Below are 25,865 nucleotides of genomic sequence, written 5' to 3'. Positions count from 1 at the left end.
TCACTGCCAGCAGCCTGCTAACTGGTGATGTAACATTTCCATCAATGAGGCAGACTAATGTTGTACGTGAGCTCAGTCACACTACTGCAGCACACTCAACCCTTCAGTGGGCTGAACCACAAGGAAAAATCTCAGGGGGCAAAAGGAGCCTGTAATCATGCTAGCTACTGCAGCATGCTGTTTTTAAATGATTTCCTGGTGTGACCCAAAAAGCAATAAAACGACTTTAACAAAATGGATTAAATAGTACAATAGCATGATGTCGAACAAACACAGCCGATGACAATCAGACAATCAAAACATCTGAGAAAAATGCAACATCTAGATGCAAAGCCATCATTGTCACTCTTTTCTACAGTCTAATTTGAATGTTACATCTTTAACGTTAAACCTCTTCAGTTTTGCAATGTTGGACTGTATTGAACTTTAAAGACATTTAGAAGGAAATGTGGAAATGAAGTTTTATGCAACTTCCTACAGAAGATGTTTGTTAGACGACTACAAATATGTCCAAAACCAACTCCCCCCCCAAAAAAGGAAAATTCTGTATTTATACAACAGATAGAGAGAATTCACTTGAAAAGAGATGCATTAAAAAATAAAATAAAAAATTTAGAACTGTGACAGAAACGTCAAGCTGGGCAGGCCCATAGGCCTCTCTGCACCATACAGCCAGTCTTGGTGCTACACGTGGGCACACATGTAAAGCCTTCTATATTTACTAGGCTGTTCCTTGCATCTCTGGAAAGCTACTGTGTTAAAAAGCTTTCCACAGACAGATATACTGACCCTTGCCAAAGTGCTCAAAAGCCCTGTTGCTGTAGTTCCCACTACATAATGTGTCTCCAGGACACACAAACAGTCATAGTTGGCAAAAAAAAAAAAAAAAAAAAAAAAAAACCACACATAGCTGTATCTAGGAGTAGGAATAGTAATAAAACTACAGGCTTGCTTCTAGTGACAGAATTGCTAGCTTACCCTTGCTTGTTGAGGTTGGGGATTTCAAATGTGCATCAACCAAAAATGTGCTGAATGTCTCATCATTACTGTCATAAAATAGGGATCTGATAAGATTTTCTTCTGCAAATACACAGAATTATCTGCATGTGTCTTTTGCAGTTCAGGAGAAATGTCCTCTCACACTCACATACTGCCTGTATCCTCAAGTGAAGTGTTATTTTTGGACCAGAAGGAATGAGACTGGCCAAAGAACATGCATTGTTCCAGCTTGCATGCTCCTTGTTGTTATAGAGAAACACAATGACTACATAAAGAGGCATCTCTGAACCCCGGATACCTAGTGGACAGTAGTCACAGACCAGCAGCAGCTACAGCAACCCTGACACAGATACAGGACCAGCTAAGAGCAGAGTGCTGATAATCATTTTGTAAGACATATACTTTTGTAACATATTGTCTCACCATCTTATCACGTCTTTCTAAACCATTTCTTATCCAACTTATCTATGAAAACAGCTGTGCAATCATAAGCAGTTACAGTAGCATTCCTGCCAGGGCGACATAACATTTTGTATGACCTGCTAAGCATGTGATGTAACACTGGGCTAATCCAAGGTGGCTCTTGAATGGTTTCAATCCTCCACACTCTCTCAACCAAGGCACCATTTGCAGGTTACACTACATACCCCCAGTAGATCTTCCTGTTCTTCTTGGGGACAAAGCATGTTAACACAAATGACCTCCATAGCCACCCCAGTGTACTTGAGCTTCCAATGCCAGCGAACAAACTTCTCCTTGCTACAGCAGAACTGAGTGCGGCAGCAACGTGCGTGCATGTGTGCAACATTCCCAGGAGCTCAAGAGTAAATCCATTCAATGAGGATAAAGGATATGAAGAGCACCCACAGTGACTAGACAGTCACCACGATCTAATACAACCGACATACATGAGACTTCTGTGAGGAAGTATTCTGTATTCTGACTTCTGGTGTCAGAATACAGGAGTATTCTGACACCAGTGTTGCTACCAGGCTAGGGTAGCCCCGAGTTTAAAAATGGATTTTTGGCTAATAATAACACAACATGGCAAGTCAAGTGGCAGAAAGCTAATCCTCAGAATACATGATGGTTGTTAGAATCTACAGATTATTACAAACTTTATTTAGGGTAGTGTGTACCTTTAGAGTGACCATTTTGTCAGGTGGTGGCAGAGGAATACTCATAATGGTGGAGTTGGCTCCATGCGGCATTAGCAAACATACATCTACAGTAGAGAGACCAACAGCTGTTTGGTCCAGATTAATACACTGACCACCAGCTTTGCTAAAGCTAAACTTTCTTATCAAAACAGCAGGTCAAGGACAGGAGTTCCTACTAGAAGAGGAAATTGTAGTTTTATTCATTAACTGTAGCAGCAGGTGGCATCCACGACTCACACTGGTCTTGGTAAACAGGTGCCCTTTACAATGCTTTCAAAAGCAGAAAATTACTAAGTGATGACCCAGATGTTTGTCACACAGAACCTTCTGTTGAGGTATTTGTTGATAAAAAATAAAAAAAAAGTTCTAGAGTCTGAAGTTTAAGTTCACAGGCTCAATTTAACTTGGGTTACTCTGCCTTTATGGGAGAAAATAATTACAACAGTGCCTCTAGAGTTCTGTGCTTTCAGTCTAGCTTTAAGTGGCAAAGACACTCAAGGTTCTCTTGTGGAGTTAATCACTTCAACAGAACTCAGTCAGTTGCCTGACAAACTGATTTGGTTGGGCTCTTGTAAATGAGACTTGAGACTAAAGAAGTCCAGACGCTTTTCTTTGCAAGCTCCTTTGACTACGATGACCTGGATGACTGAGAACCTTCACAGACTAAATGAGACTTCATTTTGTAAACAGCTCATTTGCCCAGGAAGGTCATATCAATGACAATTAGTGTTATACAAATAACTGCATTTCAGAAAATAAAGCATATGCACGAGGTGTATTTCACAATTATTAAGGATATCAAACTGCAGTTTAAAAATTCAGCTAAAAGACTTCTTTTTGTGGAAAAAAAAAGAAGTGTTCACATACCTGGCAGAATGAGACCTGCCTTCATTCCTATGTATCTAGTGTCAATAAGGCCTTCCACCACTGCGGAAAATTACTGTAGTCAAACAAAACCCATATTTCAAACTAGATCTACAGGACGGTCATGCCATACACAACATCTAACGTGGCCGGCATTTACTTAAGAGAGGAAAGACTGATGAATTAAAGGATGAAGATGCGCATCGTGATGAGTTTAGCTTAGCAGTAACGGGCACACGGAGGAAAAGGAGAACACATACCACGCAATTCTTTAATTAAGTATCATTACATTACCAACAATGAAATTAACTAGATTTTTTTCATTATTTAAAAGCTACATCAGCTATAAAGCTTCAGTGTTTTATAAAAATGCATCAAGTTATAGTAAAGACGATGCGCTAAAGGTCACGTTCTCATCCTGCGTCACATTTTCCTGAGCTAGACGCATCACGGAGATTGACCAATGGGAAGCCGAAAAGACGGAGGGGCCACACCCACTTCAAGAGGCAACAGGAAGCGATTCTACAACGTTTCACGCGAATGAAATAAAATGTTACTGGTATGCATACATTTTCTGGGTTGGCTACAAAAACAATACTGCTACTTTTTGAGAGTTTGTAATATAAGCAGCTGCTCAATTTACACATACATTCCCTCGGTTTATCCGTTTATTAAATGCACTGCCACAAGGCTGTTAAAAGCATTCTAAGTCCGCATATGAGGGGTTTAAAATGGCTGATCTAAGTCGACTGTATTCATCTAGCTGTATTAACACTGTTACATTTTGAGGCTTTAAAATAGTAATCAATTAAAATACCGGTAAATGAGAAAGACAGGAAACCACATGTCGGTGAGCAACACGCAGAGTTACTCGGTAATCTTACCAGAGTGTAAAAAATAGCTACTGAAAATAAAAGTCTTACAGGTTTTAAAAGCTGTGACACGTCCGATGGATCGACAGACAATGCAGCTGAACCCCCTGTTGAGGATACCCACCTTTAGTAGCTGTTGAACCGATGTGACTGGCGTATCACTGAGCTCAGCTCAAGGTGATCTCTTTAGAACCTCAAGCTATGGCACTACTTTCTAGGGATGCTACGATATCCATCCGAGAGAACGTGTAAAAAGGGAAAGGGGGTCTTTAGAGTCTTATATCAATCGCTGCGACCATTATAGCATCAAGAACACGAAAAAGGAAGATTTATTTCACTTTTATATCGGGTTTACGCCTTTTGAAAGCCAGGAAGTGGTAAATAAAAAAAAGCGCGGAAGGATACAGAGATGCGTATGGTAGTGGTTGGGACGCGTGAGGACCTGGACATGTGACTATGTGTGGCTTTCCCGAATAAAAGTGAGGAAGATGAAAAATGCAATAGTTTGCTTAACATCGGCATTCAGTCTCCGTTTACAGGCCCCGTAGTATTTAAATGAATTAAATATTACTTGTTGTCTTTTGGCTTCATTAGTGCCTGGACGTGCTAACCATCTGCTGCTTAGTGTAACATGGGAAGCATCATTAGACGTGCTGTATACGGTAACCGACTTGTGTGCTGTCATCATATATTTTTTATGTTAAACTTAGTTGATGAAAGACTGTTAATAGAAAGAAAGAAAAAAGAGACCCAAATGCTTTTTAGTGCCCCTGCTGTATTTTGTAAGTTCCCAATCATTCAGCAGTAGACAGAAAAATCTAACGTGGGCCTCGGAAATTCTTTATAGACTCTAACTCCATCTAGCGATAAAAAACGATACAGCAGTCTGGTTATGGTCAGTTATATAAGTATGTGCATTTTGTTACTTAATATTGAATATTGTCAAAATACGTTCTCTTAAAATATAAACATTAACTTCGATTATTTGTTATGTTATGTAAATATTATTTGCGCCTTATTTAAATTATTATTTTTAACTTTAAATCATATCCGTAGCAGGCATCCCCAAACAGTGGCTTGTCCCCCACGGTTGAAGCAGGTGGGGTAACGATGACCAAGGTAAATATATGACATAAAATTAAGATAAAAAACATTTTTTGGAGAAATAAGGAAAGAAAATAATAACATTCAAATTGGATTGATTTTTAATTGGTAAAAGTTGATAGAATGTGTTAGGCATAAACTGCTTCTGAAGTTGTGAATGTCATAAAACTTTTAAAAGCCACTGGACTACATTAAAAACCTTCCTGTGTTAGAGAGAAAGAGAGAATGTAAACTTTTTTGGGGGGGGTATACATTTACGTTTTACCACTTGGCAATAAATACACATAACACGGATTTGTGCCTTGCATACAGTACATAACTATGAAAAAAAAATGCTTGCCACAGTGATTAATTATCTGGTTGCCGAAAGTAAATCCTTGACACAGGCGCGAATACATTTTAACTGCAGTGAACAAAATGTTTAAGCTCTGCAACAAAACCTGCAGATAATCCTAAACATGTAGTTTACAACAACAATAAAACACAGATGCTATTTTTTTGCACTGCTACAAAAGCCTGCACTTCCCACTGCAGGTGTACCCCCTTTTACCATGTTACATATTTAACTCACCTGTTAACAGTTGTGGTAGCACTGCTACTCCCACTGCCCATGTTGCTGTCCCTCTGATTGCTGACTTCCTTTACTTGGACCCCATCTACTCCAGCGTCCAAGGCCAGTTGACACACCTTTCCAGGTGAGGAACAGACCTGCTGTTCAGTCTCTTTGTTCACTGCCCAAGCTCTTGGCTGTCAGTCAGCATTAATTGCTGCTAAAGCCTGTGCCATGTTGTACAGTAAGACAGTATGAGAATATGCTCAGATAAGTCTCAGAGATGAGCAGATAGAACACCTTAATGCTGCTAATACTGCTCTAGTAAAACTGCCTCCACCAGTGCTACCAAAATAAAACAGAATGTGAAGTACTTGGAACCACAGATAAAAATCAGTTGATACTGTTTAATATTATTTGCTTTAAAATATTGAGCTCATTTACAAAATGAAAAAAACAACAACATGTTTTACATTATGTTATTACAAACACATATCTATATATACGTATACATGTATGGAAGTGAATACATACATATATCCATCACCAAAACATGGTATTGTGTCTTTTTTCTCCTAACCCCAAATAGAATAGTGATGGTGTGGTCACAGTTTTAGCAATCTGATTATGCTGAAAATGGAGTAAAGATAATGACCTAGACTAAAGACGGAGTTTTCAAAGTGTGGCCTATTGCCCAGTGTTAGCTGTTGGTAACCTGGTAACCTTTTGTGCAGGCAACTAGGTTGACAAGCTTGACAAACTTCTGTTCATTTCCTTCGTCCACTGTGATATAGCTCTTTAGAATAAGATCAGACGGATGAATTTGGACTCCTCTGTACTAGTCATCATAGCAGACTAAACGCTAATGAAGAAAAATATAGCTGCTGTCTGGAAAATGGCTGCTCAGTAAGGGTTAGAAAGCTTGTTTTTAAAAAAACCAACAGAAACTTCCACCCTAAACTGAAATATTAGAAAAATGTACAAACAGACAAAGGGTTCATATGTGCAGTTTTCTTTTGTAGACTTTAATCAAAAGCGATTCCCTTAATTTGGCAACCTCTTGTCTAAATAAGTCTGCATATGTAATTTAGAATATTTAGATTGACTTCTTAGCTTCACAAATAAAGTACAAAAAAGTCTAAACTCTGTAAGCTGATGAAATCACTGTGAATGACATCAAAACCCATATTTATAGTGTTTCATTGGAGTCAGTGCCCTTTAGTTTGCATTATTGTGGGACAAATAAATGTCTTATTTTCTTCTTCTGGCAGCTGGTTCCTTTAGAGGTCACCACAGCAGATCAAGATTCAAGTTTATTGTCATTTCACATGGTATTTACAGAAATGCACAGGTTGAAACAAAATATTGTTTTTAACCAGCCTCTATAGTGCAGTAATCGGGAAAAAACAAGAATACACTAATAAAAAAACTAAAATGAGGATAAATACCAATCAAAAAGCAGCTTTCCAAGACACTCAGCAAACTCAGGTGTAAACAATCACACTCTTTCAGCAGATCATCTGTGCATCTGCCTTTATCTTATCCAATACCTAGCAATTGGGTGGGTAAGGGGCTGTCCCAAGCATGTCTGTCCAGACTACAGCCTCACAACAGGCAAGTGGATGGACACCTGTCCATTAATCTTCCCATTCTTCAGGTCAGTTCTTAAATAGATACCTGGAGATAAAGAGGTTAAAGACTGATTAGCTGAAGGGCCATTGTCTCACACATGCAAGTGAGTCTATTTTGGAGATGGGAACAATTATTTTCTTATAATGTTAATATAATATAAGTCACTTTTTAAAACATAATTGGAGTGTTAGTATATTATGTTGCATGAAATATTTATTGCATGTAACTGCATGCTATGTAGTATACATTGCAAATGTAGCTTGTGGTATAATTATACTATTTTTATGTTAAATAGATTTAAACAAGTCGTGAAGCATTAAAATATCAACCAAAAGCTGCCTCCAAAGTAAAAGAGCACACTAATGGACACTGACTTATGCAACCGCACACCACATGCAAACACACATGCAGATGCATACACATGCAGAGCCATTTTTCCCCCTTATTTCTCAGCAGCAGTGCAGTCAGCTGCAGGTCACATGACTGGCTTGCCTAGTCTCACTGAGCATGCTCAGACACCTCAGTGTTGTCAGGCAAAATATAAGAGAGCAGTAAGAGCAGAGATCTGTAATAGATAAACACATAGGCTCTTACACACACACACACACACACTAGCTGGCTTGCCTACGGACTCACACCACAAGCATTGAGAAATAGACACTTCAGAATTTAGGATTGTGGCTCTGGTTTGGTTTTATTTGAAAGGACTTATTGTCATCTATCATTTCAGTGGAAAGCAGCCGCCGAGAGAGAGGCAGGTGTGCCCTTTAAGAGGGAGAAAAGCTGAGGCAAGGACAGCATCCCAGTCTCCATCCTCTGTGGAGGTAAGTGTGGATGGATGGGGTAGGTGGGGGGGTTCCAGAGCATGGGGGGAGGGGAAAATACGCCTGACTGCCTCTGTGTTTAAGCTAAATAGTTATCAAAAGGAGGAATGGGGACGGCTAAATGTGTGTTTGTGTGGGGGTGGGCGCTGTGTCAGTAACTATTGGCATGTGAGACGACAGAGGCTCCAGGAATGGCGGTTAGGGAGCTGGGAGGATGTAGATGCTAGCACGGTTGAGAACAGCAAGGCAGCAGGCATATAGAGAAAAGAGAAGAAGCTAAAGAAGAAGATATGGTTTTGAGAGTAGCAATGTTTAATGAGAATTTACTTGTGTGCTATTGTTGTAAGAAAGGGTGTTTTACAACAATGAGAAGAGCATGATCATGACAGACTCACAAAAACAGATACCCATAATTTTCATGTAGACATACTGAAATAGGCCTTGTCAAAGAAGACATGAAAAATTGGTATCCTTTTTACTATACTGACCTATATATCCCATGAATGGCTTTGTGTATGTCTGTTCTTTTTTGTCTTTGTCTTTTTCAAGGCATTCAGTCTCGTACTGCTAAGCTATGTTGTCACCTTGCCGTATTTTACACCCCTCCTAGATCATTTTCTATTTTGTTAATTTTTTCATTCATTTTATTGTTTGATGTGGGCTGGACTATGTAAATTGTAATTTTCAGCAGTGCATTATTTACATATCTAACAGAAGGGAGCGACTGGATCATTTCGATATTTTTGGCAATCATTGTGACTGTTGTTTCTTTTGAGGCAGCTATTGTTTTCTTGCGTTAAAAATTACTTAAAACTCTAGTGCTCGGGGGAAATTAGCTCAGAAAAAATATTTTTTTTCACATTTGTTCCTCACACTCATAACAATAAATCGCAGTCTAACGGTGCAGTGAGATAAGTAAATGTGCTGCTTTAGCCTTGTGTCTACAACAGGTAAGGTCTATAAAAACCTCTGCTGCTTTCATATTTTTAGGTTAAATTCCTGGAAAAAAAAACAAACAAACAAAAAAATGGAAACATCCTTGGAACTGAACGTACTGCACATATCTCCCACACATTCTCTCTGCAGTGATTAATGCCACTCTGAAAGAAGGCAGAGATGGCTGTTGCTAGGATACATGGCAAGGTGAAGTGCAGAAGATTTAAAGAAAAGAGGAGGAGGGCACCGTTTACAAAGCATGGCGTCACTTGCAGTGGCCTCTTTGTTTCTTGTTTTATTATTTTTTTGTTTTGTTTTGTTTGTTTTTAATTTTATATTTGTATTTTTCGAGGTTGTGATACTGAGGAGTAATGTGAGACTGTCAATCAAAGCTTTTGTGTTCTCACTCCTTCCACCTAGAAACAGGCTGACATGGTTGGCACTAATCAAAGGCCCAAACCTGTCTGAGAGAGCCATAACAGCAGACCCAATGGTAAGACAACTGGGAACCTATTGGCGTAATCATTACTTATCATTAAAATGGTGTAAAAAAATGTTTGGCTTTGTTAATGATATAAAAAGCTTTAAATTAAATTATATTGACGTGACAAAATAAATAATTTCAATAGGCATTTAAACATTAAATAACCTAGATCTAAGTATTAAATATAACATATTCTTCTGGTTTATTCTGTTGGACCTCTGGGTTTCAGGCTTTGCTGGAAACGATAAGAAACAGAGTTCATTTTATTTATAAAATCCTATTTTTGTAAAGTCATCCTTTTTCATTGTCATTTGAGGATTCGTTTAAAAAGGGTTGAACTGAGAGAATATCCTGTCGGGAATAAATCGTGTCCCTTCATCTCTCTCTTTGCAATGCTATTTAAGCAGTATTTTGAAGCACACGAAGGAAGTCTAAATAGGGAAGTGGGAGATGAAAGGATGATAGAAAGAGGTTGCTTTTTCGTCCTACTGCACTATAATAGCTTTTTCACAATGTGTGGGCCCACAGGACATCAAAGGACAGTGTTGGACAGACGAGGAGTCAGATGGGGAGAACGAATCAGAACAATTCCTATATGGCATTCAGGTACAGCAAACACTATTACCATCGCAAAATCTCTGTTGAATCTGTTGTCAGGAGATTGGCATTGTGTTTTTACTACTTGTGCTTATTTGTGGTTATTTCTAGTTATTTAAAAGTATGTGTTTTTCTAAAAAAAAAAAAAAAGTTTTTCCCAATGTTATAATACATTGACACAAACAAAACCACAGTTAATTTACAGGTTTTGAAATATATATTACTTGTTAATTTCACCTCACGTTAGGATAATGTTGGTAAGTCAAAAACATGTATGGTGTTTATTTTAAGCCTTCTGTCATTATTAAATCCTCAGCAGTAATAACAGAGAGTGTTATGAAGGAAAAAGTAAGCCTCATATCTTTGGTACAGTGCTTTTGTGTAATATTATAGCCCAGTTGATACAAAGGTAATCTTTTAACAATTTAACATGCATGAGCAGAGAGCTCTACTTTTCAGTATGCTAAGTTTATGTCAGGAGGAATTTTTGACCCAATAGTAACTGCAGACAATAAGTCAGAGGTCAGCAGAATCATTTGGGGTGATTCTCTTGGGAACTGTAAATATTCAGACCAAATGTCACGGCATTGTGGTAAATCATTTTTGACATGTTTCTCTCCGATGGGCCAAATGACTGACATTTGCATTCTAATGCTGTGCTGGAAAAAATCCAAATGTATTTTTAATTAATTACAGAATGTGATGCTGTGTTTTGTGAAGTTGTGTAAGTGTTTATATTACCATATGTGACGATCTGGGAATGTTGTGTTTTTATTCAAATTAGGATCATAGTATTTTCATTTACTATTTACACCTTACATAACCCCAAACAGCCCAAGTAATCCCAAGTACCTCAGTCAAATTCATTTCTGATGCAAATATTTAATGTGTCATCTCATCTCACAAAGTTCATTGCTTCACTCTCATATAAGACCTTAATCTGTTAGTTATCCTTTTTGTGGTTATCTTGCAAGTCTTTTGATTGAAATGTAAATCCAGTCTGGGACTTAACGCTCGTTTCAGTGCAGTCAGAGAACATGAAAGCAGTGTAGTGAAGATAAGAACAAAACTGTGTGATCTATTCTACACACTCAGCTGAAGGGAAGAGATATCAACTCTAGATATCAGGAACATATATGACAGACATAGTACATTTTATTTAGGCTTTTTAATTTTTGTAATATAAAGATTAAATACCACTCCATATCATATTGTTCAGATATCCCATATAAGTTATTAACTATAGTTTCATATAAAAAATTGCTTTGTTATAAAGATTTTATTTTTGAGTCAGAGCTTTGCAAGGTCATAGTAAATCATACTGTGGATGATTAGTTAAAATAAGTGTATGAAAGTAATGAGCAGCTAGTTGAAACCTTAAGCTGGTACAAATGCAAACTAACACAAACAGTGAATAAACAATTGTGTGCAAACTGTAGCAATATCAAATGTTAGATCATTCATTTTGATAAGCAATCTCTAATTTAAGGCTTAATTTGAAAACTTAAACTGTTTTGAAACACAACAGTAACGTGTACTTGGATTTTATCTGATGGGACTGTGGGGTGTGTGGGGATATGTTTGATTAAAAAAGAAAATAAGATTAGGAACCACTGAGAATTCATTCCCTGCTATAACTGTGACCAGTGCTGCTTATTGCAGGGGAGTTGTGCTGCTGACCTGTATCGACACCCTCAACTGGATGCAGACATTGAGGCTGTAAAAGACATCTACACTGACAGTGCTATCTCTGTCAGGTACAGCATAGATAGTAAGGCACACACACACACATATGCAATCAAGCTGCTTAAATTTTGACTAGTTTTGAAAGAAATAACTAAGTAGAGATAAGATTAAACATGCTTGCACTCTGTTATAACTAGCTGGGCCAAAAGAGAAAAAAAACAACCACCCTCAGGGTATAACCACGTGAATTGGTTTGAGTATAACTTTGATTACTCATGATAAATTAACTCTACATGTTGTTGTGTTTATGAACAGGGAGTATGGAACCATTGATGATGTAGACATCGATCTTCATATTAACATCAGTTTCTTAGATGTGAGTCTTCACTGGAAACACCTCCTCTGATTTTGCCTATTACTATTCTAATATTGACAGTTTGCAAAGTAAAATGCATCATAAAATCATAATCTATTTATATTACAAGAAATGTCTTTAATTAGGATGCTAACTCTGCATATTTGTGTGTCTGTGCCCGACTCAGGAGGAAGTTGCGACGGCATGGAAAGTTATCAGAACAGAACCAATTATTCTGAGACTTCGCTTTTCTCTTTCTCAGTATCTCGATGGACCCGGTGAGTAAAGATGTCACTGTGGATGTTGGTTTTCTGGAAGGGACTTTGTATTTGTGCTACTCAATGAGTGTGAGAGATGAGTACATTGTGCGCCGTACAAGAGGGAGAATGGGGGGAAAAAACAAACACAGTTTGTGTCTATCTGTACACTATGTGTAATAATATTAGTCATCTTTATTTAGAGCCGTCAGTAGAAGTGTTCCAGCCGTCAAATAAAGAAGGTTTCAGCTTGGGCCTGCAACTTAAAAAGTAAGTGATGTCATCTCTTAAATTTGGGACCTAAAAAACATCTATACCTGTACCATTGTGAGCAAGAGCTGCAGAAACATTTCAGTTAGTTTCAGTAGCTTAGTTTAACGTAATAGTAATATTTAGTTTATGAGAAGGTATATTTGGCGCCGATTGAAAGAGAAAATTAGCGTCTTCCTTCCTCACTGTCATATTATCACAGGATCCTGAGCACATTCACCTCACAGCAGTGGAAGCACCTTAGTAATGAGTTTCTCAAGGCCCAGCAGGAGAAGAGGCACAGCTGGTTCAAAGCCGGAGGGACCATCAAGAAGTTCCGTGCCGGGCTCAGCATCTTCTCCCCCATCCCAAAGTAGGTATCTCTCTCACACTTTAGCTTCACCATTGGTAAATGACACTGGAATCCCGAGTAAGATTTAATTTCTGATTTCTGTCTTTTTTTTTTTTTCATTCAACACAAATGCATGTTTGCTTTCTGTGTAGTCTGTTTGTACTTTTGTTATTTACTGACATAATATAGGCATAGTGATGGAAGACATTGACTTTTTTGAGAACATGTCAAAGCTGATTCAGACTGTAGTGGCAAGTGCTAATATGCTATGTTTCTCCAGTTAATTATCAAAGTTAGTTATCAGTCTTAGGCAGTAGGAAATAAGCATATCTGCCAAAATAAAAACAAAGCTGAAAGCACAAATCATAAATCATATGCAACTTAAGGTTTCATGATATAAAATACTGTGCGCACCTAAAGTTTAATGATTCATTCTCTACCTACGTTCATAAACAGGATAAATACACCATATAAATACTACAAACTATTAGGTGAACTATAGCAAAAAAGACAAACAGGAATGGTAGCTCTGACTCAGCATTGTGAAGACTGACTGAAATTCAAGCTTTGACAAGCACAACCAAATTCCCCTTTGGGTAACTACAATTTTTGGCTTCTGACTTCCTCAGACATTCTTTGACAGTTATTGGTGCATAGGGATTAAATCCCAGCCCACTCAGTGGAGGTCAGCTCCTCTAACTACTAGCCTGTCTTGACATCCTCAAAACTTGACAAGTCTCACGTCAAGGTGGTTCATTGATTATATACTGAGAGCAATGGTAGAAGTCAACACTGGCTCTTGCAGGTAACAGTTAGTGACTTGAGCTGCTGCCAGATTTCAGTTGTCAGAGCTAGTATTACCTGTTAGTACATGTGAATCACTAGAGCAGAGTGTGTACTTCTTTAGAAGATGTCACTATAAAATTGTCCAAGCCTATAGTCGACAAGTATATTACAGTCTAGATCATATATTATTATAGATAATATGATATTTAAAATGAGATTACTCAAAATTAAGATTTTGTTGTTAGCAGCATCATAGTAATACCAAAATGTGTTCTTTAACCTTAAAATCTAAATCCTTTGTGCTCTGAATCATATCCCCTTTGAAACTCTGAATGACAGCTTTCTTTGTATTTTGGTCTCTGTCAGGTCTCCAAGTTTTCCTCTGATTCAAGACACAGTTTTAAAAGGGAAGCTGAGTGTCCCTGAGCTGAGGGTGACGCGCTTAATGAACCGCTCGATCTCCTGTACCATGAAGAACCCTAAAGGAGAGCTATTCAGCTATCCACCAAATAGCCAGGTCAGAGCAAGTCTCGATAAATCAACACCCAAATGTGAAATACCTTTCAGTTAAAATGCTGACTTGTGTAAATTTTACTCCTTTCCCTCTTTCTCAGTAAATATATATTTTAACTGTCACATGTCAAGTTTTGGTTGCAGTGTTTAACCCACAACTCTGAGGCTCTTAACTTTACTTTCTTTCCACTCAGAAAAGTTCTGTTGTAGAAACCCGTAATGTTTGAAGTTAATATTTTAAGTACTGTAATTCTGGAAATTGTATGTGGTGAAATGCTGTTATTAAGAAATTTAAGTTTTTTTTGTTTTTGTTTTTATGTCTTAATCCGCTGTGATTCACTCTGACCCCCTTCTCAGTCACCCGCCACCTGCACTGTACCCACCTGAGTCTTTCCCTACCCTTACCGTAACATGGCTGGTGCGCCCTTTCCCATAATGCTTTGTCTTCACTTGACTCATCAGACTGTGGCTGTCCCAGCGGCCAGGGCCCCAGCGCAGATTACCACGAGGCAGCTGATTGAATTGTTTTTCTCATCCCAGGCGGGCGGCCACTGCAAGAACATTCCTACCTTGGAGTATGGCTTCTTAGTGCAGGTTAGAGCTCAAAAAGATGTCATTCCACTTACAAAGCCACTTCTACATTTTGTCTCAGTCATAGCTAAGAAGAAAGTAAACTAATTACCTGAGCATTAAAATACCACATGTTGTTTGAATGACTTAAAAATAAAAAATAATACCTGGTGAGTAATCTATAAATGGCTTCTGGGGATTTCATCATTGTTAGGTGTGAACCCACACCATACAGTCTGTAGATTCTATTAGCTCCTAGTATTGTGCAAATGATTGTTGAGCTCTAAAATGTAATGTTATTCTAGGACCCAAAACCATGGCATTGTAACAACTTTGCCAAAATAGCATTCCTTTGAATGGCAGTGCTGAAGGTGACAATTAATTCAGAATTAAACTGCTTTTCCCCCCAAACAGATAATGAAGTACTCAGAACAGAGGATCCCCACACTTAATGAGTACTGCGTGGTTTGTGACGAACAGCATGTCTTTCAGAATGGATCCATGCTGAAGGTACCAGAGGCAAATAAGAGAAACACATAGATGTATAAGTAAGAGATGCAGAAATATGAACCCTCATATAAGTGGAAAAAATATCAGTAACTTGAAACATGATCTATGATTTTTTTTTTCTGTCAGTAATATACATATGCATATTTCTGGTTGAAGATTTTCTTGCTTACTTAATACTAGAGTAAGCAAATGGGAAGATTGTGTGAGTCAATGTACCTTTTTGTGTATGGGTAGTAGATTTCGAAATAGGTGTAGTTTAAACTTTGTTTATTCATGCAGCCTGCTGTGTGCACAAGGGAGCTGTGTGTGTTCTCTTTCTACACTCTGGGTGTAATGTCTGGAGCCGCAGAGGAAGTGGCCACCGGGGCAGAGGTGACCACAACACTTCGACAGTATATCAAATAATGCACATTATTTGGATTTTATAGTCCATTCCTTTAGATATTAGATAAAAGTGCTGAAATATAGATAAGAACAAAAATACCAATGTCAACATTTTGATCCAATTCTGATTACCTGTAGCTAATATGTGTTATTGGAAAAAACACAATTTCACTCATCAGCATAAACTGAAGGCACAAAATATAAATATATAATCCATCTCTTCCCAGGTCGTGGACCTTCTTGTAGCTATGTGTCGAGCTGCCCTGGAGTCTCCTCGTAAGAGCATCATATTTGAACCTTACCCTTCAGTTGTTGATCCCAACGACCCCAAGACTCTTGCCTTTAATCCAAAGGTCAGCATCCTCACTGCATTTCTAAAGATCATATTTAATTCCATCATGACATTTAATTTGAAAAAGACATACTGCATGCTTAAAAACAAACTTCTGCCATCAGAACAAACTAAAATTATTGTTACAATTCATTTTTCTATATCATATATTTCAAACTAATGATTAAACCTAAGACCTGTATGTCTCCAGTGATTTTAGATTTCTGTATGTTGTTCTCTCTCTTACTGCATACAATGGATGTTTGGCTCAACCGGTGAACACAGAAGAAGAATTATGAAAGACTACAAAAAGCACTGGATAGTGTAATGTCCATTCGGGAAATGACCCAGGTACAAGAAGGAGGTGGGCGGGAAAGAAAGGCCATAATAGTAGAGCAGCTTTTTTTTTTTAAATGGGTTGAAAGGCATGTAAAAAAAGAAAAAAGAAAAAGAAATGCAGATAAAAATAGCATCCCAATGTCTTTGGAAGTAGGCTTTTGTATCGAGATTACTGACAATGTCCGTTCACATTTTATTTTAATTTAAGGAACTGTGCTGTTTAATCTTCATGGATGCAGTTTTGTTAATCAAAGTGGTAGCATGGTCTTCTCCATGCTACATTTGTTTACCCACTTGTTACCTACTGTGGTTGGACTGCATCTATAAGATGATATCCTTATCTAATATTCACATCACAAGTAAAAGCTTACTCATTTGTTTTGGCATTTTTTCCAGGGTTCATATCTGGAGATTAAGAAACAGATGGACAAACTAGACCCTTTGGCCCATCCCCTGCTACAGTGGTGAGTAAAGACAATCCGTTGTGCTGTGTGTTTTCACCTTCTGGTATTATCTACATCACCTCACTGTCATATTGCCATGGGATACTTGGACACTTGAAAAAAAAGGAAGCATCTTCAGTGGTGTGTTGTTTTTACTTTGACAAGTCAAGATGTCTGCTGTGAGTAGTATTAACACGATGCTATTATGATACGATATAGTTTATATACATATTTGAATCTCTTCTCTATGTTTCTACAGGATTATTTCCAGTAACAGATCTCATATCGTCAAGCTGCCTCTCAGTAGGGTAGGAAACCAGAGCAATATTGCCTTATGTCCCTTCTATAAACATTTTTGAATGCTATATTGTGTAATTTGATACGTACTCATTCCCTGTCCACTTGTCTCTGACATTCTCTCGTCTCAATGATCTCACCGTAACAGCAACTGAAATTCATGCACACCTCCCACCAGTTCCTCCTGCTCAGCAGCCCCCCAGCCAAGGAAGCTCGTTTTCGCACTGCCAAGAAGTTATACGGCAGCACTTTTGCCTTCCAGTGAGTTACATTTCCATTATTTAACATGTTGTCAGTAAATGAATTTAAAATTTTAAAGCCTTTAATGCTTAAGAAGTAAAACCATTTAGGCTGTGCTGAAGTATCAGAAAACACTTAGTGGTTATTATATTTATAAGCGTGTGGCTGGTGGGAAATATTTTCTGAGGAATCAAATTCTTTTAATAATTGATGTCAAATCAAGCATAGCTGCTAAAATGAATGCATACTTTAGCTTTGGAGCGCTATACTTTGCAAACATGAATATGTCTCAGTGTAACACCTGGTCATTATGCATTTGCTGAAAGGGGCCACTTTAGCAGATTTTTATGGAACCATAACAAATAACAGCACAGAGCAATGGTCATTCTCCTGGACTGAGAAACCACCTTTCTTAGCCAGCACATGGAGCCAGCAATATCTATGAGATACAGATTTGTACTGTAGCAGATGGGGCTGTGCTGAATATTTTAGATACTCACAACCCATCTGGGCACGTGCAGGGTACAACTGATTCACCAACAGGGCTTACAGTCTTTCTGCATGATGGTTCCTACTAGAAATTTAATAATCAGATAACAATAAATGCCAAATGCTTAATTTAGCCTGACTGCAAATTTTTTTTAGATTGATATAAATAGAAACATGACTTTTTGAAAAAAAAAAAAGAGAGACCATCTCACATATAAAGGAATTAAATGGCACTTGCCTAATGGTTCTCAAATCACCAAATAATATATTTGAAAAAAATCAGTAGAAAAGTAACCTTATACTGGGTCATGATTACTGAAAATAGATGTTGTTGCTGAGATTCGTGTATTTTGGTGTTTTGAGCAGCAGAATCTGGCTTCATCATATTCAAGTGAAATCCGTACAGCTGATATTTGCAAAACTTATCAACTAACACCAAAACAATCCAGATGGATAAACAGCACCACTAGTCAGCTCAAAAACACAGAGATTTGATTTGGGGGTGAACTGTTCTTTTAATTATGCTCAAAGGCTGATTAGTTAAAAATATTTAAAAAAAACTACTTGCCCGTGTTTTAAGGCTTAATTAACCAATATAAATCTGGAAGATTGTGATGTTATCTTTTCTTTTAACGAATTAAGTTGTAGATTTTGTAGAATGTTAAATTATTAAAAACCAAAAGATTTATAGCTTGTTTAACTCTTTCTTTTTAAAATTAAAAAAAAAAAATCCTCTTATGCAGTAATTTACATGGTGATAAATGCAAGTATATTCAGCATCCAGTTGCTCATCCCTGTTGCTGCTCTCTCTTGCCAGTAATAACCTTCAATTACCCAGTTCATGAAAAATGATGAATTTTAAAATAGAAAAACTATAAGATTAAATATTTTGTGATAACATATTTTACAAAGATCTTTATGAAAAGATAACAAAATATTTATTTTTGTTAATTTTTTTCCAGTGTTGAACAGAAAAAAATATCTAGCCAATTCGAAAAAGAAAAGCGATTCCACGCTATTACACTGTTATATTCACATGGTATTTGTTTTATCTTCTTATCTCTCCCTCTCTACACTTGCTCTAGTGGTTCCCATATAGAGAACTGGCACTCTGTTCTGAGAAATGGACTAGTCAATGCCTCTTATACCAAACTGCAGGTATGTAACCCTGGCAGTTAGCTGGAAGCATCTCCTATCGGACAGCAAACCTGCCCTTGCACAAAGCAGGCTCGCTGTCCGGCTGATTCATTTTCACAGTTAATGGATGCCAGCTTCCTTTTCATCAGCTTTGCAATTGGCATTTTAGCAAGCAGGGCACACTAGGAGATTTTCCTTGCCAGCGTCAGCCTCTTTCTGCCTTCTCTGCTGGCAACAGCAGACAGCATGTCCCTTCCTGTTGTGGGACAAAGGAAATGGGCTGTGGTGTCAGCTGAGAGCCTGTGTGCCCTGTTGGGGTCAACCATCTAGAGCACTGAGTAGGTTAGATCTGTATTTAAAGGACGCAGAGGACAAGTTCTGTGGCAGTGAGTACAGCCTTCAACAGAGTGAATAGGGATCTCTTTTGAAAGGTTAGTAACTGTCACTACTCTTTATATACTCAAAAATATTTTATATAAATCATTCAAATGTTTATAGAAAACTTGTTAATACCAAAGTGGAACAAATGACCATATAAGAACTATAGAGTTTCCCAGGAAAGAAGGGCATACCACCTATCCCAATTATATTTGTGATTTTTTTTTAAATTCTTATTAATTTCCACATTTGTTCTCACTTTTATTTTGTTGTAGTTGTAATCAATCTGGTCTTTCATAGATAATTCTTAAATAATACAAGGGAAAAGATTTGATCTTCAGAGAGAACAGACTGTCTCATTTGCACAATACAGCTGATAAAGACTGCTGCTCGGGAGAGACTCAGGCTTGTCCTGAAAATAGATTAAACACAATTAAATCTGAAATCTCAAGGATCTTTCAGCCATGATTGCTCTATCGTGCTGATGTGTTTCATTTATGCCTTCTTTATTCTCCAACTTTTTGAAGTCTTCATCTTTGATCTTGCTTTGGTGCTCGTCTGCCTCCCCCTTCTCTCTATTTCACCTTGAGCATTGACACTCTTCCTCTGTCATTGTGTTTCACAGCAGGAGGAGGAGGATGACTGAATCTGCCTTTAGCTCCAGCCATCACACAAAATCTCTTGTCTCTTGTTCCTTTTCATTTCTTCCAGATGTGCAATGTCCTGACTGCTGTCTCCCTCATGCATTCCCAGTCAAGTGGCTCTTTGTTCTTCCTCTTAATTTGACTCTCAGTCGTTACACATGTGGCCCTTCTGTTTTCCTCCCGGCAGACATTGCAGAGAGAAGGCTCACCTTATAATCAGTTATCTTTGTACTTTGCCATCTTTCCATTTATGTCTACATTTCAAGTTTCATGCAAGTATTATTTGAATACCTGGACGCTTATGCAAAAATTCAAAGCACAAAAATCAAGAGTATCACTTGATCTCTAATGCATAATGTTGAAAGAAGTTAGCAGGTGTAACTGTATATGAATTGCTTCAGATTCCTGGAACAATCTCTCTCTTTGACGCTTTCTTCTTTGCAGAATTTGGATTTGCACTTTGCATGTGTGGGTGTATTTAGTATGCTTGGTTGTTGAGGGGAACTGTCACATCCATTTTAAAATCATTGACATTCACAGGCTATTTTGAGTACAGTTGATCTGAGATGAATTTCACTGTATGTGTTAGCATTTCCAAGTGTACATATGTGTGTGTAAGGCTGTCCTGTGCACATGCTCAGTGACCCTTCCTTCCTGCTCTTTTCAAACCCAAGCTGCATGGGGCAGCGTACGGAAAGGGCATCTATCTGAGCCCCATCTCCAGCATATCTTTTGGATACTCAGGTAGGAACGGTTCATCACCATTCAGACCCCTGTGCCCCCACCCCCACCCCCCTTGCTTTTTCCACCATGTTCACCGAGTAGCCTTTGTGTTTGCCACATGGCCTAATTGACATCGTGGAACACTCCATTTTCACTTGTGGGTGCCTGCCATGTTATCCTGTTGTGCTGTACTGTGTTTCCATTTTTGGGTGCTGGGTCTCGGGCCTCTGAGCTTCTGTGCCACCTGCCATGCCATGCTTCATGTTGTGGCTGTATAAAAATAGGTTTGTCATTGGATTTGTGTGTTTTCACATTTTTTGGTTTTCATCTGGCTTTGCCTTTGTCAGTTGAGGGTTGCAAAGATGTTTCAAGGCTTATAGATTTTGCTGGCAATAATAAGGACTTCAGCACAGTGTGTTCCTAGTGGGGGCCAGCTATTAACATATGCTAACTTGGAGAATGGATGTGGAATTCTTAAAAGAAAGCAAAACGCTTAACAGATGTTACAGTTTTTGACATTACATCTACTTGGTTTTATTTTCCCAGCTAATTTTCTAAGTACAAATCTTTTTTTTAAATTATAGGCACAGTCTAAAACAAGTACTGTTTGAACTGTTTATCAATACTGAAAATGAATATTTGTTTTTTTACTTGTTTTCCATGTAGCATGTATTTGGTACCATTTAGGGCAGTGAATTTTATATTAAAGTCGGACCTGTTGACAAGGACATCAAAAGTTCACCAGAGAAAGTTTTTTGTTTCTTTTTTTCCCCACATATTGGTTGAGTTGAGGTAAAGTTGTTCTGACTGTTTTTATTTGTTGTGTGCTGCTTCTTGCAGGAATGGGGAAAGGACAGCACCGCATGCCCACCAAAGATGAACTAGTGCAGCGTTACAACCGCATGAACACTATACCACAGGTGAGGGACAGTGAAGAGTCAGTTTTATTATACTGATCTCTTAAAAGATCCGATTTCTTTTTAAAATAACATTGATGGTTAGATGAGAGTTGGTTTCCAAAAGGCAGTTTGCATTTTTTGACGTTTTTCATGCTTTAAACACTTGTATCGTCACCTTGAACCTGCCTGTGGCGAACCATATAATTTCAGTATTTCTAAACATTAATTATTTGTCTTTTGGATGCTTCAGTTACATCATCGCCTTTTCTGTAACAACTAATTGAGTGATGTTTGCTTTTCAACAGAGCCGTCCTATCCAGTCAAGGTTTCTTCAGAGTCGAAACTTGAACTGTATTGCTCTTTGTGAAGGTAATATTATGTAGGAGGCGTAATATTATTGGTAGATGGGTTAAACTGAGTCACATCATTATAGCTTTTAAGAAATAAATTAACTACAGACTAAATGTGACATGATGTAACAACTAATACACACATTTTTGATATTTTCTACTCAACCCTTTTCAAACTTCACAAACCTTGATAAAGTAAAATACAAATAGAGTCCTATTACAGACTAAAAGATATTATAATGCAATTGCTCTTGCTATGAAGTCATGGCAATATGATCACTGCTATTATTAAAGGAGACAATAAAAATAAAGATTTAGATTGCATCACTTAGAATAATAAGGCCATTTAGCACTTAGGCTATAATACATTTTATGCTGTATCAGATAATTCCAAAACAACAGCAACACTACAATCAAAGCAGAACAAGAAGCACTGTTGTTATAGTTTACAATTTCTAATAACGTTCCTTTGATAAAACACAGTTCTCTGATTTTAACAGTTATCACATCAAAGGATCTGCAGAAGCATGGAAACATCTGGGTGTGTCCGGTTTCTGACCATGTCTGTACTCGCTTCTTTTTTGTGTAAGTATTTCAGTAACTTTCAGCGCCTTTATAATTTCAACTGAATTCTTGGAATTATTACAAAATCGAGTTGGCATACCCATCTAATTTTGTCATTGTCACTCTTGAATGCATCGTTGGTGTTTTTATGTTGTTTTGTTTTTTCTCGTTTTTTAATCTGCTACACTGCGTAAAGATGCAGGTGATTTAAAGATCGGATCAAATAGCAGATTTTATCAATATGTTCTCTGTTTTCTGAGTTAGAAAATAATTTTTAGATTTCTTACAGTCTAACTCAAATGACAGCTAAACATAAATGAACTCTTGTGCTATGTGTGTGCTTATTCTTATTTCCAGAATGGAGAGTGTGGTTAGAATAAAAACAGAAAGATGTCAGAACTCCTAAAATCATTTTTCCTTGCTCCCCAGACAGGAGCATCAAGCCAAACCTCAGTTGTTCCCTTTAAAGGCCTATTTTCTTAACACCTCGATTAAATCTTAATCTTAAAATGAAATAAGGTAAACTATATTTGGAAAAACTGAACATGATTTAATGAAATACAGAGTTTTAGTTTTTAATTATTTGGGGATAAGAGTCTGGTAGGGCAGGACACCCTGGAGTCTAGACACTAGTGATGGTAGAGATGAAGCAGGTGGAGACTTGGATAAGCAGCTCTGGCCAGGTGAAGATGAAGAGGAAGTGGATTGCATGAATCTAAGTCTGAAAGGCAGAATGACAGAAACTCACTAAGATTTGAAGTGTATGTAAAAGTGGCTTGCAGAAGGAGGGAAAGAAAAATATTAGGCCTGATTGATGACAACAGAATTTAATTTGACAGCGTGGGAATGCGGAAGTGATGTAAATAGACGAGCAGCCCTGCAGGCAGAAGAATGAATACAGGTCTTCCTTATTAAAGCTGCGCTTAAGCACCATTAAGTTGGGCAGTTATATCCAAAATAAAGTGGAGTAGAAAGGGCAGGGACGTTATCAAGACCAGGTGTTAAGCAGAAATATAAAGTATTCTCTCTATGCGCAGATATGAGGATGGCCAAGTAGGAGATGCTAACATCAACACCCAAGAGCCTAAGGTGCAGAAGGAGATCATGCGTGTGATTGGGACCCAGATCTACTCGAGCTAATGGAGGTTCACCAGCAGTGTTTGGATCCATACGTTTCTCTGTGGAAGGCACACAGGCAGGCAGACAGTTTTAGCGAATGTTTTCAGCTGGGCTGTCCTCAGGCTTGATAATGAAGGATGAGGGAGCTCTTAAGCACATTATTTCAGAAGTTGCTTTGTTCTGGTCTCCTTGTTTTCTTTTTCCCCCTTTTTCCAAATTGTTACACCTTACATGGTCATTTAATCTACAGTTAGGCTTAATTGGGGTAATGTCTTCTTTTCTCAGTTCATATCATTAAAACAAGTGAAGAAAAATGGCAGTAGTCATCGGATATATTATCAACACACACTCTTCTGACCTTGGTTTCTTTTTTGCTGCATTTTTACTGATCCTTTGAACTCTTCATCTCCATTTATTTATTTATTTCTCTCTGTGAATATATAGTAAAACAAATAACCATTCCAAATGATAATTGTTCCCTTTGTGGCAAACGAGTAAGTGATGGATTTACATACACATGGAATTTTTTATTTTTTTATTTTTGTGTTTGCAAAGTCTTTATCCCTTTTCTTATTATACAGTGTTCTTTCAGTAATGGTATGAATTATTGTGTGTGATATGTTTAGCCCCTGAGCAGCAAGTATTGCTCTGTCGTTTCATCCCCGCATACTCAATGAATTTCCCAGAATCCAAAACACGAGGTGTTGGTGTGGTTTATACTCAGATCACATACACATTAAGCACTTTGCTTTTGATGTGGGGGTTTACCATGATTAGAATTTTTCACAGAACAATTAAGACAGTTTTGATTAAGGATGCACTTTAAATCTTTAGAACCCCCAAATGTCAGAGCTCTAAAAAAAAAAAAAGCTTTGTTCTCTCTGGAAAAATTAGTGACAAAAAGGACAAATGTAATAAAATTTCCTCAAGGATTCATATATTGAAAAATTTGCTGTTAATATTTTTATGAAATTAAGACATTGGCACTGTTTTTGCTCATTTTAAATGAATTCAGTTTATTGTTTTGGTAAAGATCTGTTTCTCTTCCTTTCATTTCACAATTATGATAAAGTGGACAGTGTTTTGTTGTGATGACTTACCGCCCCATCAAGGTTTTGTCTTTGTTCCTGTTTTGAAGAATAATGGGATTTGTAGTTCTTCAACACAAACAGTTATTTCAAGCATTTAAAAACCCAGTGGGGTGACTTTGGTTGTCAGGTTTGACCTTCAAAAACAGCAATATGCAGCAAAATATATAGGTGAAATTATACACATTACTCTTGTCTCACTTGATGGAAAAGAATGTTGATCAGATGTCATATAACATGTTACATCAACTACTTGAAGTTTGTTTTCTGTTCAAAAACTACCACAGTCTGTCATATACCCCTTTTTAAGTAGTCTTTACTACTTAAACATCAATGAATATCTCAATTTAAAATGAATATTTTTGTGTATGAACTACACTGACCAGTGGATCCACAAACAAAATCACCTGTACAAAAAATCATGGACAGTTTTCTAACTACAAACATTATCTAGTCCAGGTGAGCTCAAGTCCTTCTCACCCCTAACGCAATTGAGACTGGATATTATATAGAGGTGCATGAATGTGCAACTCTTTGGTTTCACGTTGGAGAATGGCAATGTTGTATAGCTAAACAAGTTTATCAGTTAGTCATGTACTGTATGTATGTATGTGTGGCTTTGTATTTTCTTGACATTATAATAGACATTGCACTTACTCAGCGTTCGCCTAAACTGGACAATTTGACTGTCCATGGGCCTGCAGTAGACGGGAAGTGGTGAAAAAGATATGATAAAATAAATGTTAATGGAATCAGCAAGACTAAAATATCCAACATCTTAACTGTGTTTGTACTAAGATGGATTTTGTCTTCTGAAACTGACCACTGAATGGACTTGTGGGGCACAAAAACAAAACAGATTGTACATAAGGACACTGGAGAGCTTGTTGAAATGTATTGCCCAGAAAAAGATGGACACATACAGCTGACCCACTGTGGGACTTGGGACTCTTCTAACAGCTGATGCCTGTTTTTGCCAAGACACTGAGTGTCTCTGAGAGTCGTTTCTCTCGCTGACTGTAACTGGTGAGTAATGTTTTTGACGATGATGTTATGACAGTGATGGTGATTATGATCGAGATGAAAGGGGGCGATGCAGACAAAAAAATAAAAAATAAAGCCTGGTTTTGCACAGTCTTA

General features: G+C 37.6%; 2 protein-coding genes across 12 annotated transcripts in view; one reads left to right on the top strand and one right to left on the bottom strand.

Annotated features, from left to right (window-relative positions):
• pkma (pyruvate kinase M1/2a) overlaps positions 1-5,714 on the bottom strand; it is a 16,484-nt gene extending 10,770 nt beyond the window's left edge. For 2 of the 5 annotated variants that reach the window (XM_004539643.4, XM_076877941.1), the window contains exon 1: positions 1,647-1,822. In XM_004539643.4, coding sequence (XP_004539700.3) covers positions 1,647-1,807 — 161 coding nt within the window. In that variant the 5' untranslated portion in view covers positions 1,808-1,822. Of the gene's footprint in view, positions 1-1,646; positions 1,823-3,946; positions 4,154-5,570 lie in introns of those variants that run through there. The other 3 variants (XM_004539645.5, XM_004539646.3, XM_004539647.4) reach the window with 3 other exon arrangements.
• Positions 5,632-25,865, top strand: parp6a (poly (ADP-ribose) polymerase family, member 6a). 7 transcript variants are annotated; one of them, XM_076877745.1, is made up of 24 exons: positions 5,632-5,694; positions 7,912-8,005; positions 9,362-9,434; positions 9,954-10,031; positions 11,670-11,779; positions 12,024-12,084; positions 12,251-12,341; positions 12,524-12,590; positions 12,793-12,942; positions 14,074-14,224; positions 14,683-14,814; positions 15,205-15,300; positions 15,580-15,672; positions 15,912-16,037; positions 16,301-16,366; positions 16,751-16,818; positions 17,057-17,105; positions 17,243-17,355; positions 18,909-18,981; positions 20,657-20,726; positions 21,546-21,625; positions 21,910-21,973; positions 22,455-22,539; positions 23,556-25,865. In XM_076877745.1, exons 3-24 carry the CDS (start codon positions 9,432-9,434, stop codon positions 23,656-23,658), a joined length of 1,929 nt encoding a protein of 642 aa, XP_076733860.1. In that variant the 5' UTR covers positions 5,632-5,694; positions 7,912-8,005; positions 9,362-9,431; the 3' UTR covers positions 23,659-25,865. The 7 variants fall into 7 exon arrangements, with proteins under 7 accessions (XP_076733860.1, XP_004539709.1, XP_076733943.1 ...); XM_004539652.4 differs by lacking the exon at positions 5,632-5,694 and having other exon boundaries at positions 7,711-8,005; positions 11,685-11,779; positions 14,761-14,814; XM_076877828.1 differs by lacking the exon at positions 5,632-5,694 and having other exon boundaries at positions 7,711-8,005; positions 11,685-11,779; positions 16,304-16,366.

The sequence above is a fragment of the Maylandia zebra genome, linkage group LG1, assembly GCF_041146795.1.
Source record: "Maylandia zebra isolate NMK-2024a linkage group LG1, Mzebra_GT3a, whole genome shotgun sequence".
Taxonomy (NCBI): domain Eukaryota; kingdom Metazoa; phylum Chordata; class Actinopteri; order Cichliformes; family Cichlidae; genus Maylandia; species Maylandia zebra.
This window is presented reverse-complemented; position numbering and strand designations above follow the sequence as displayed.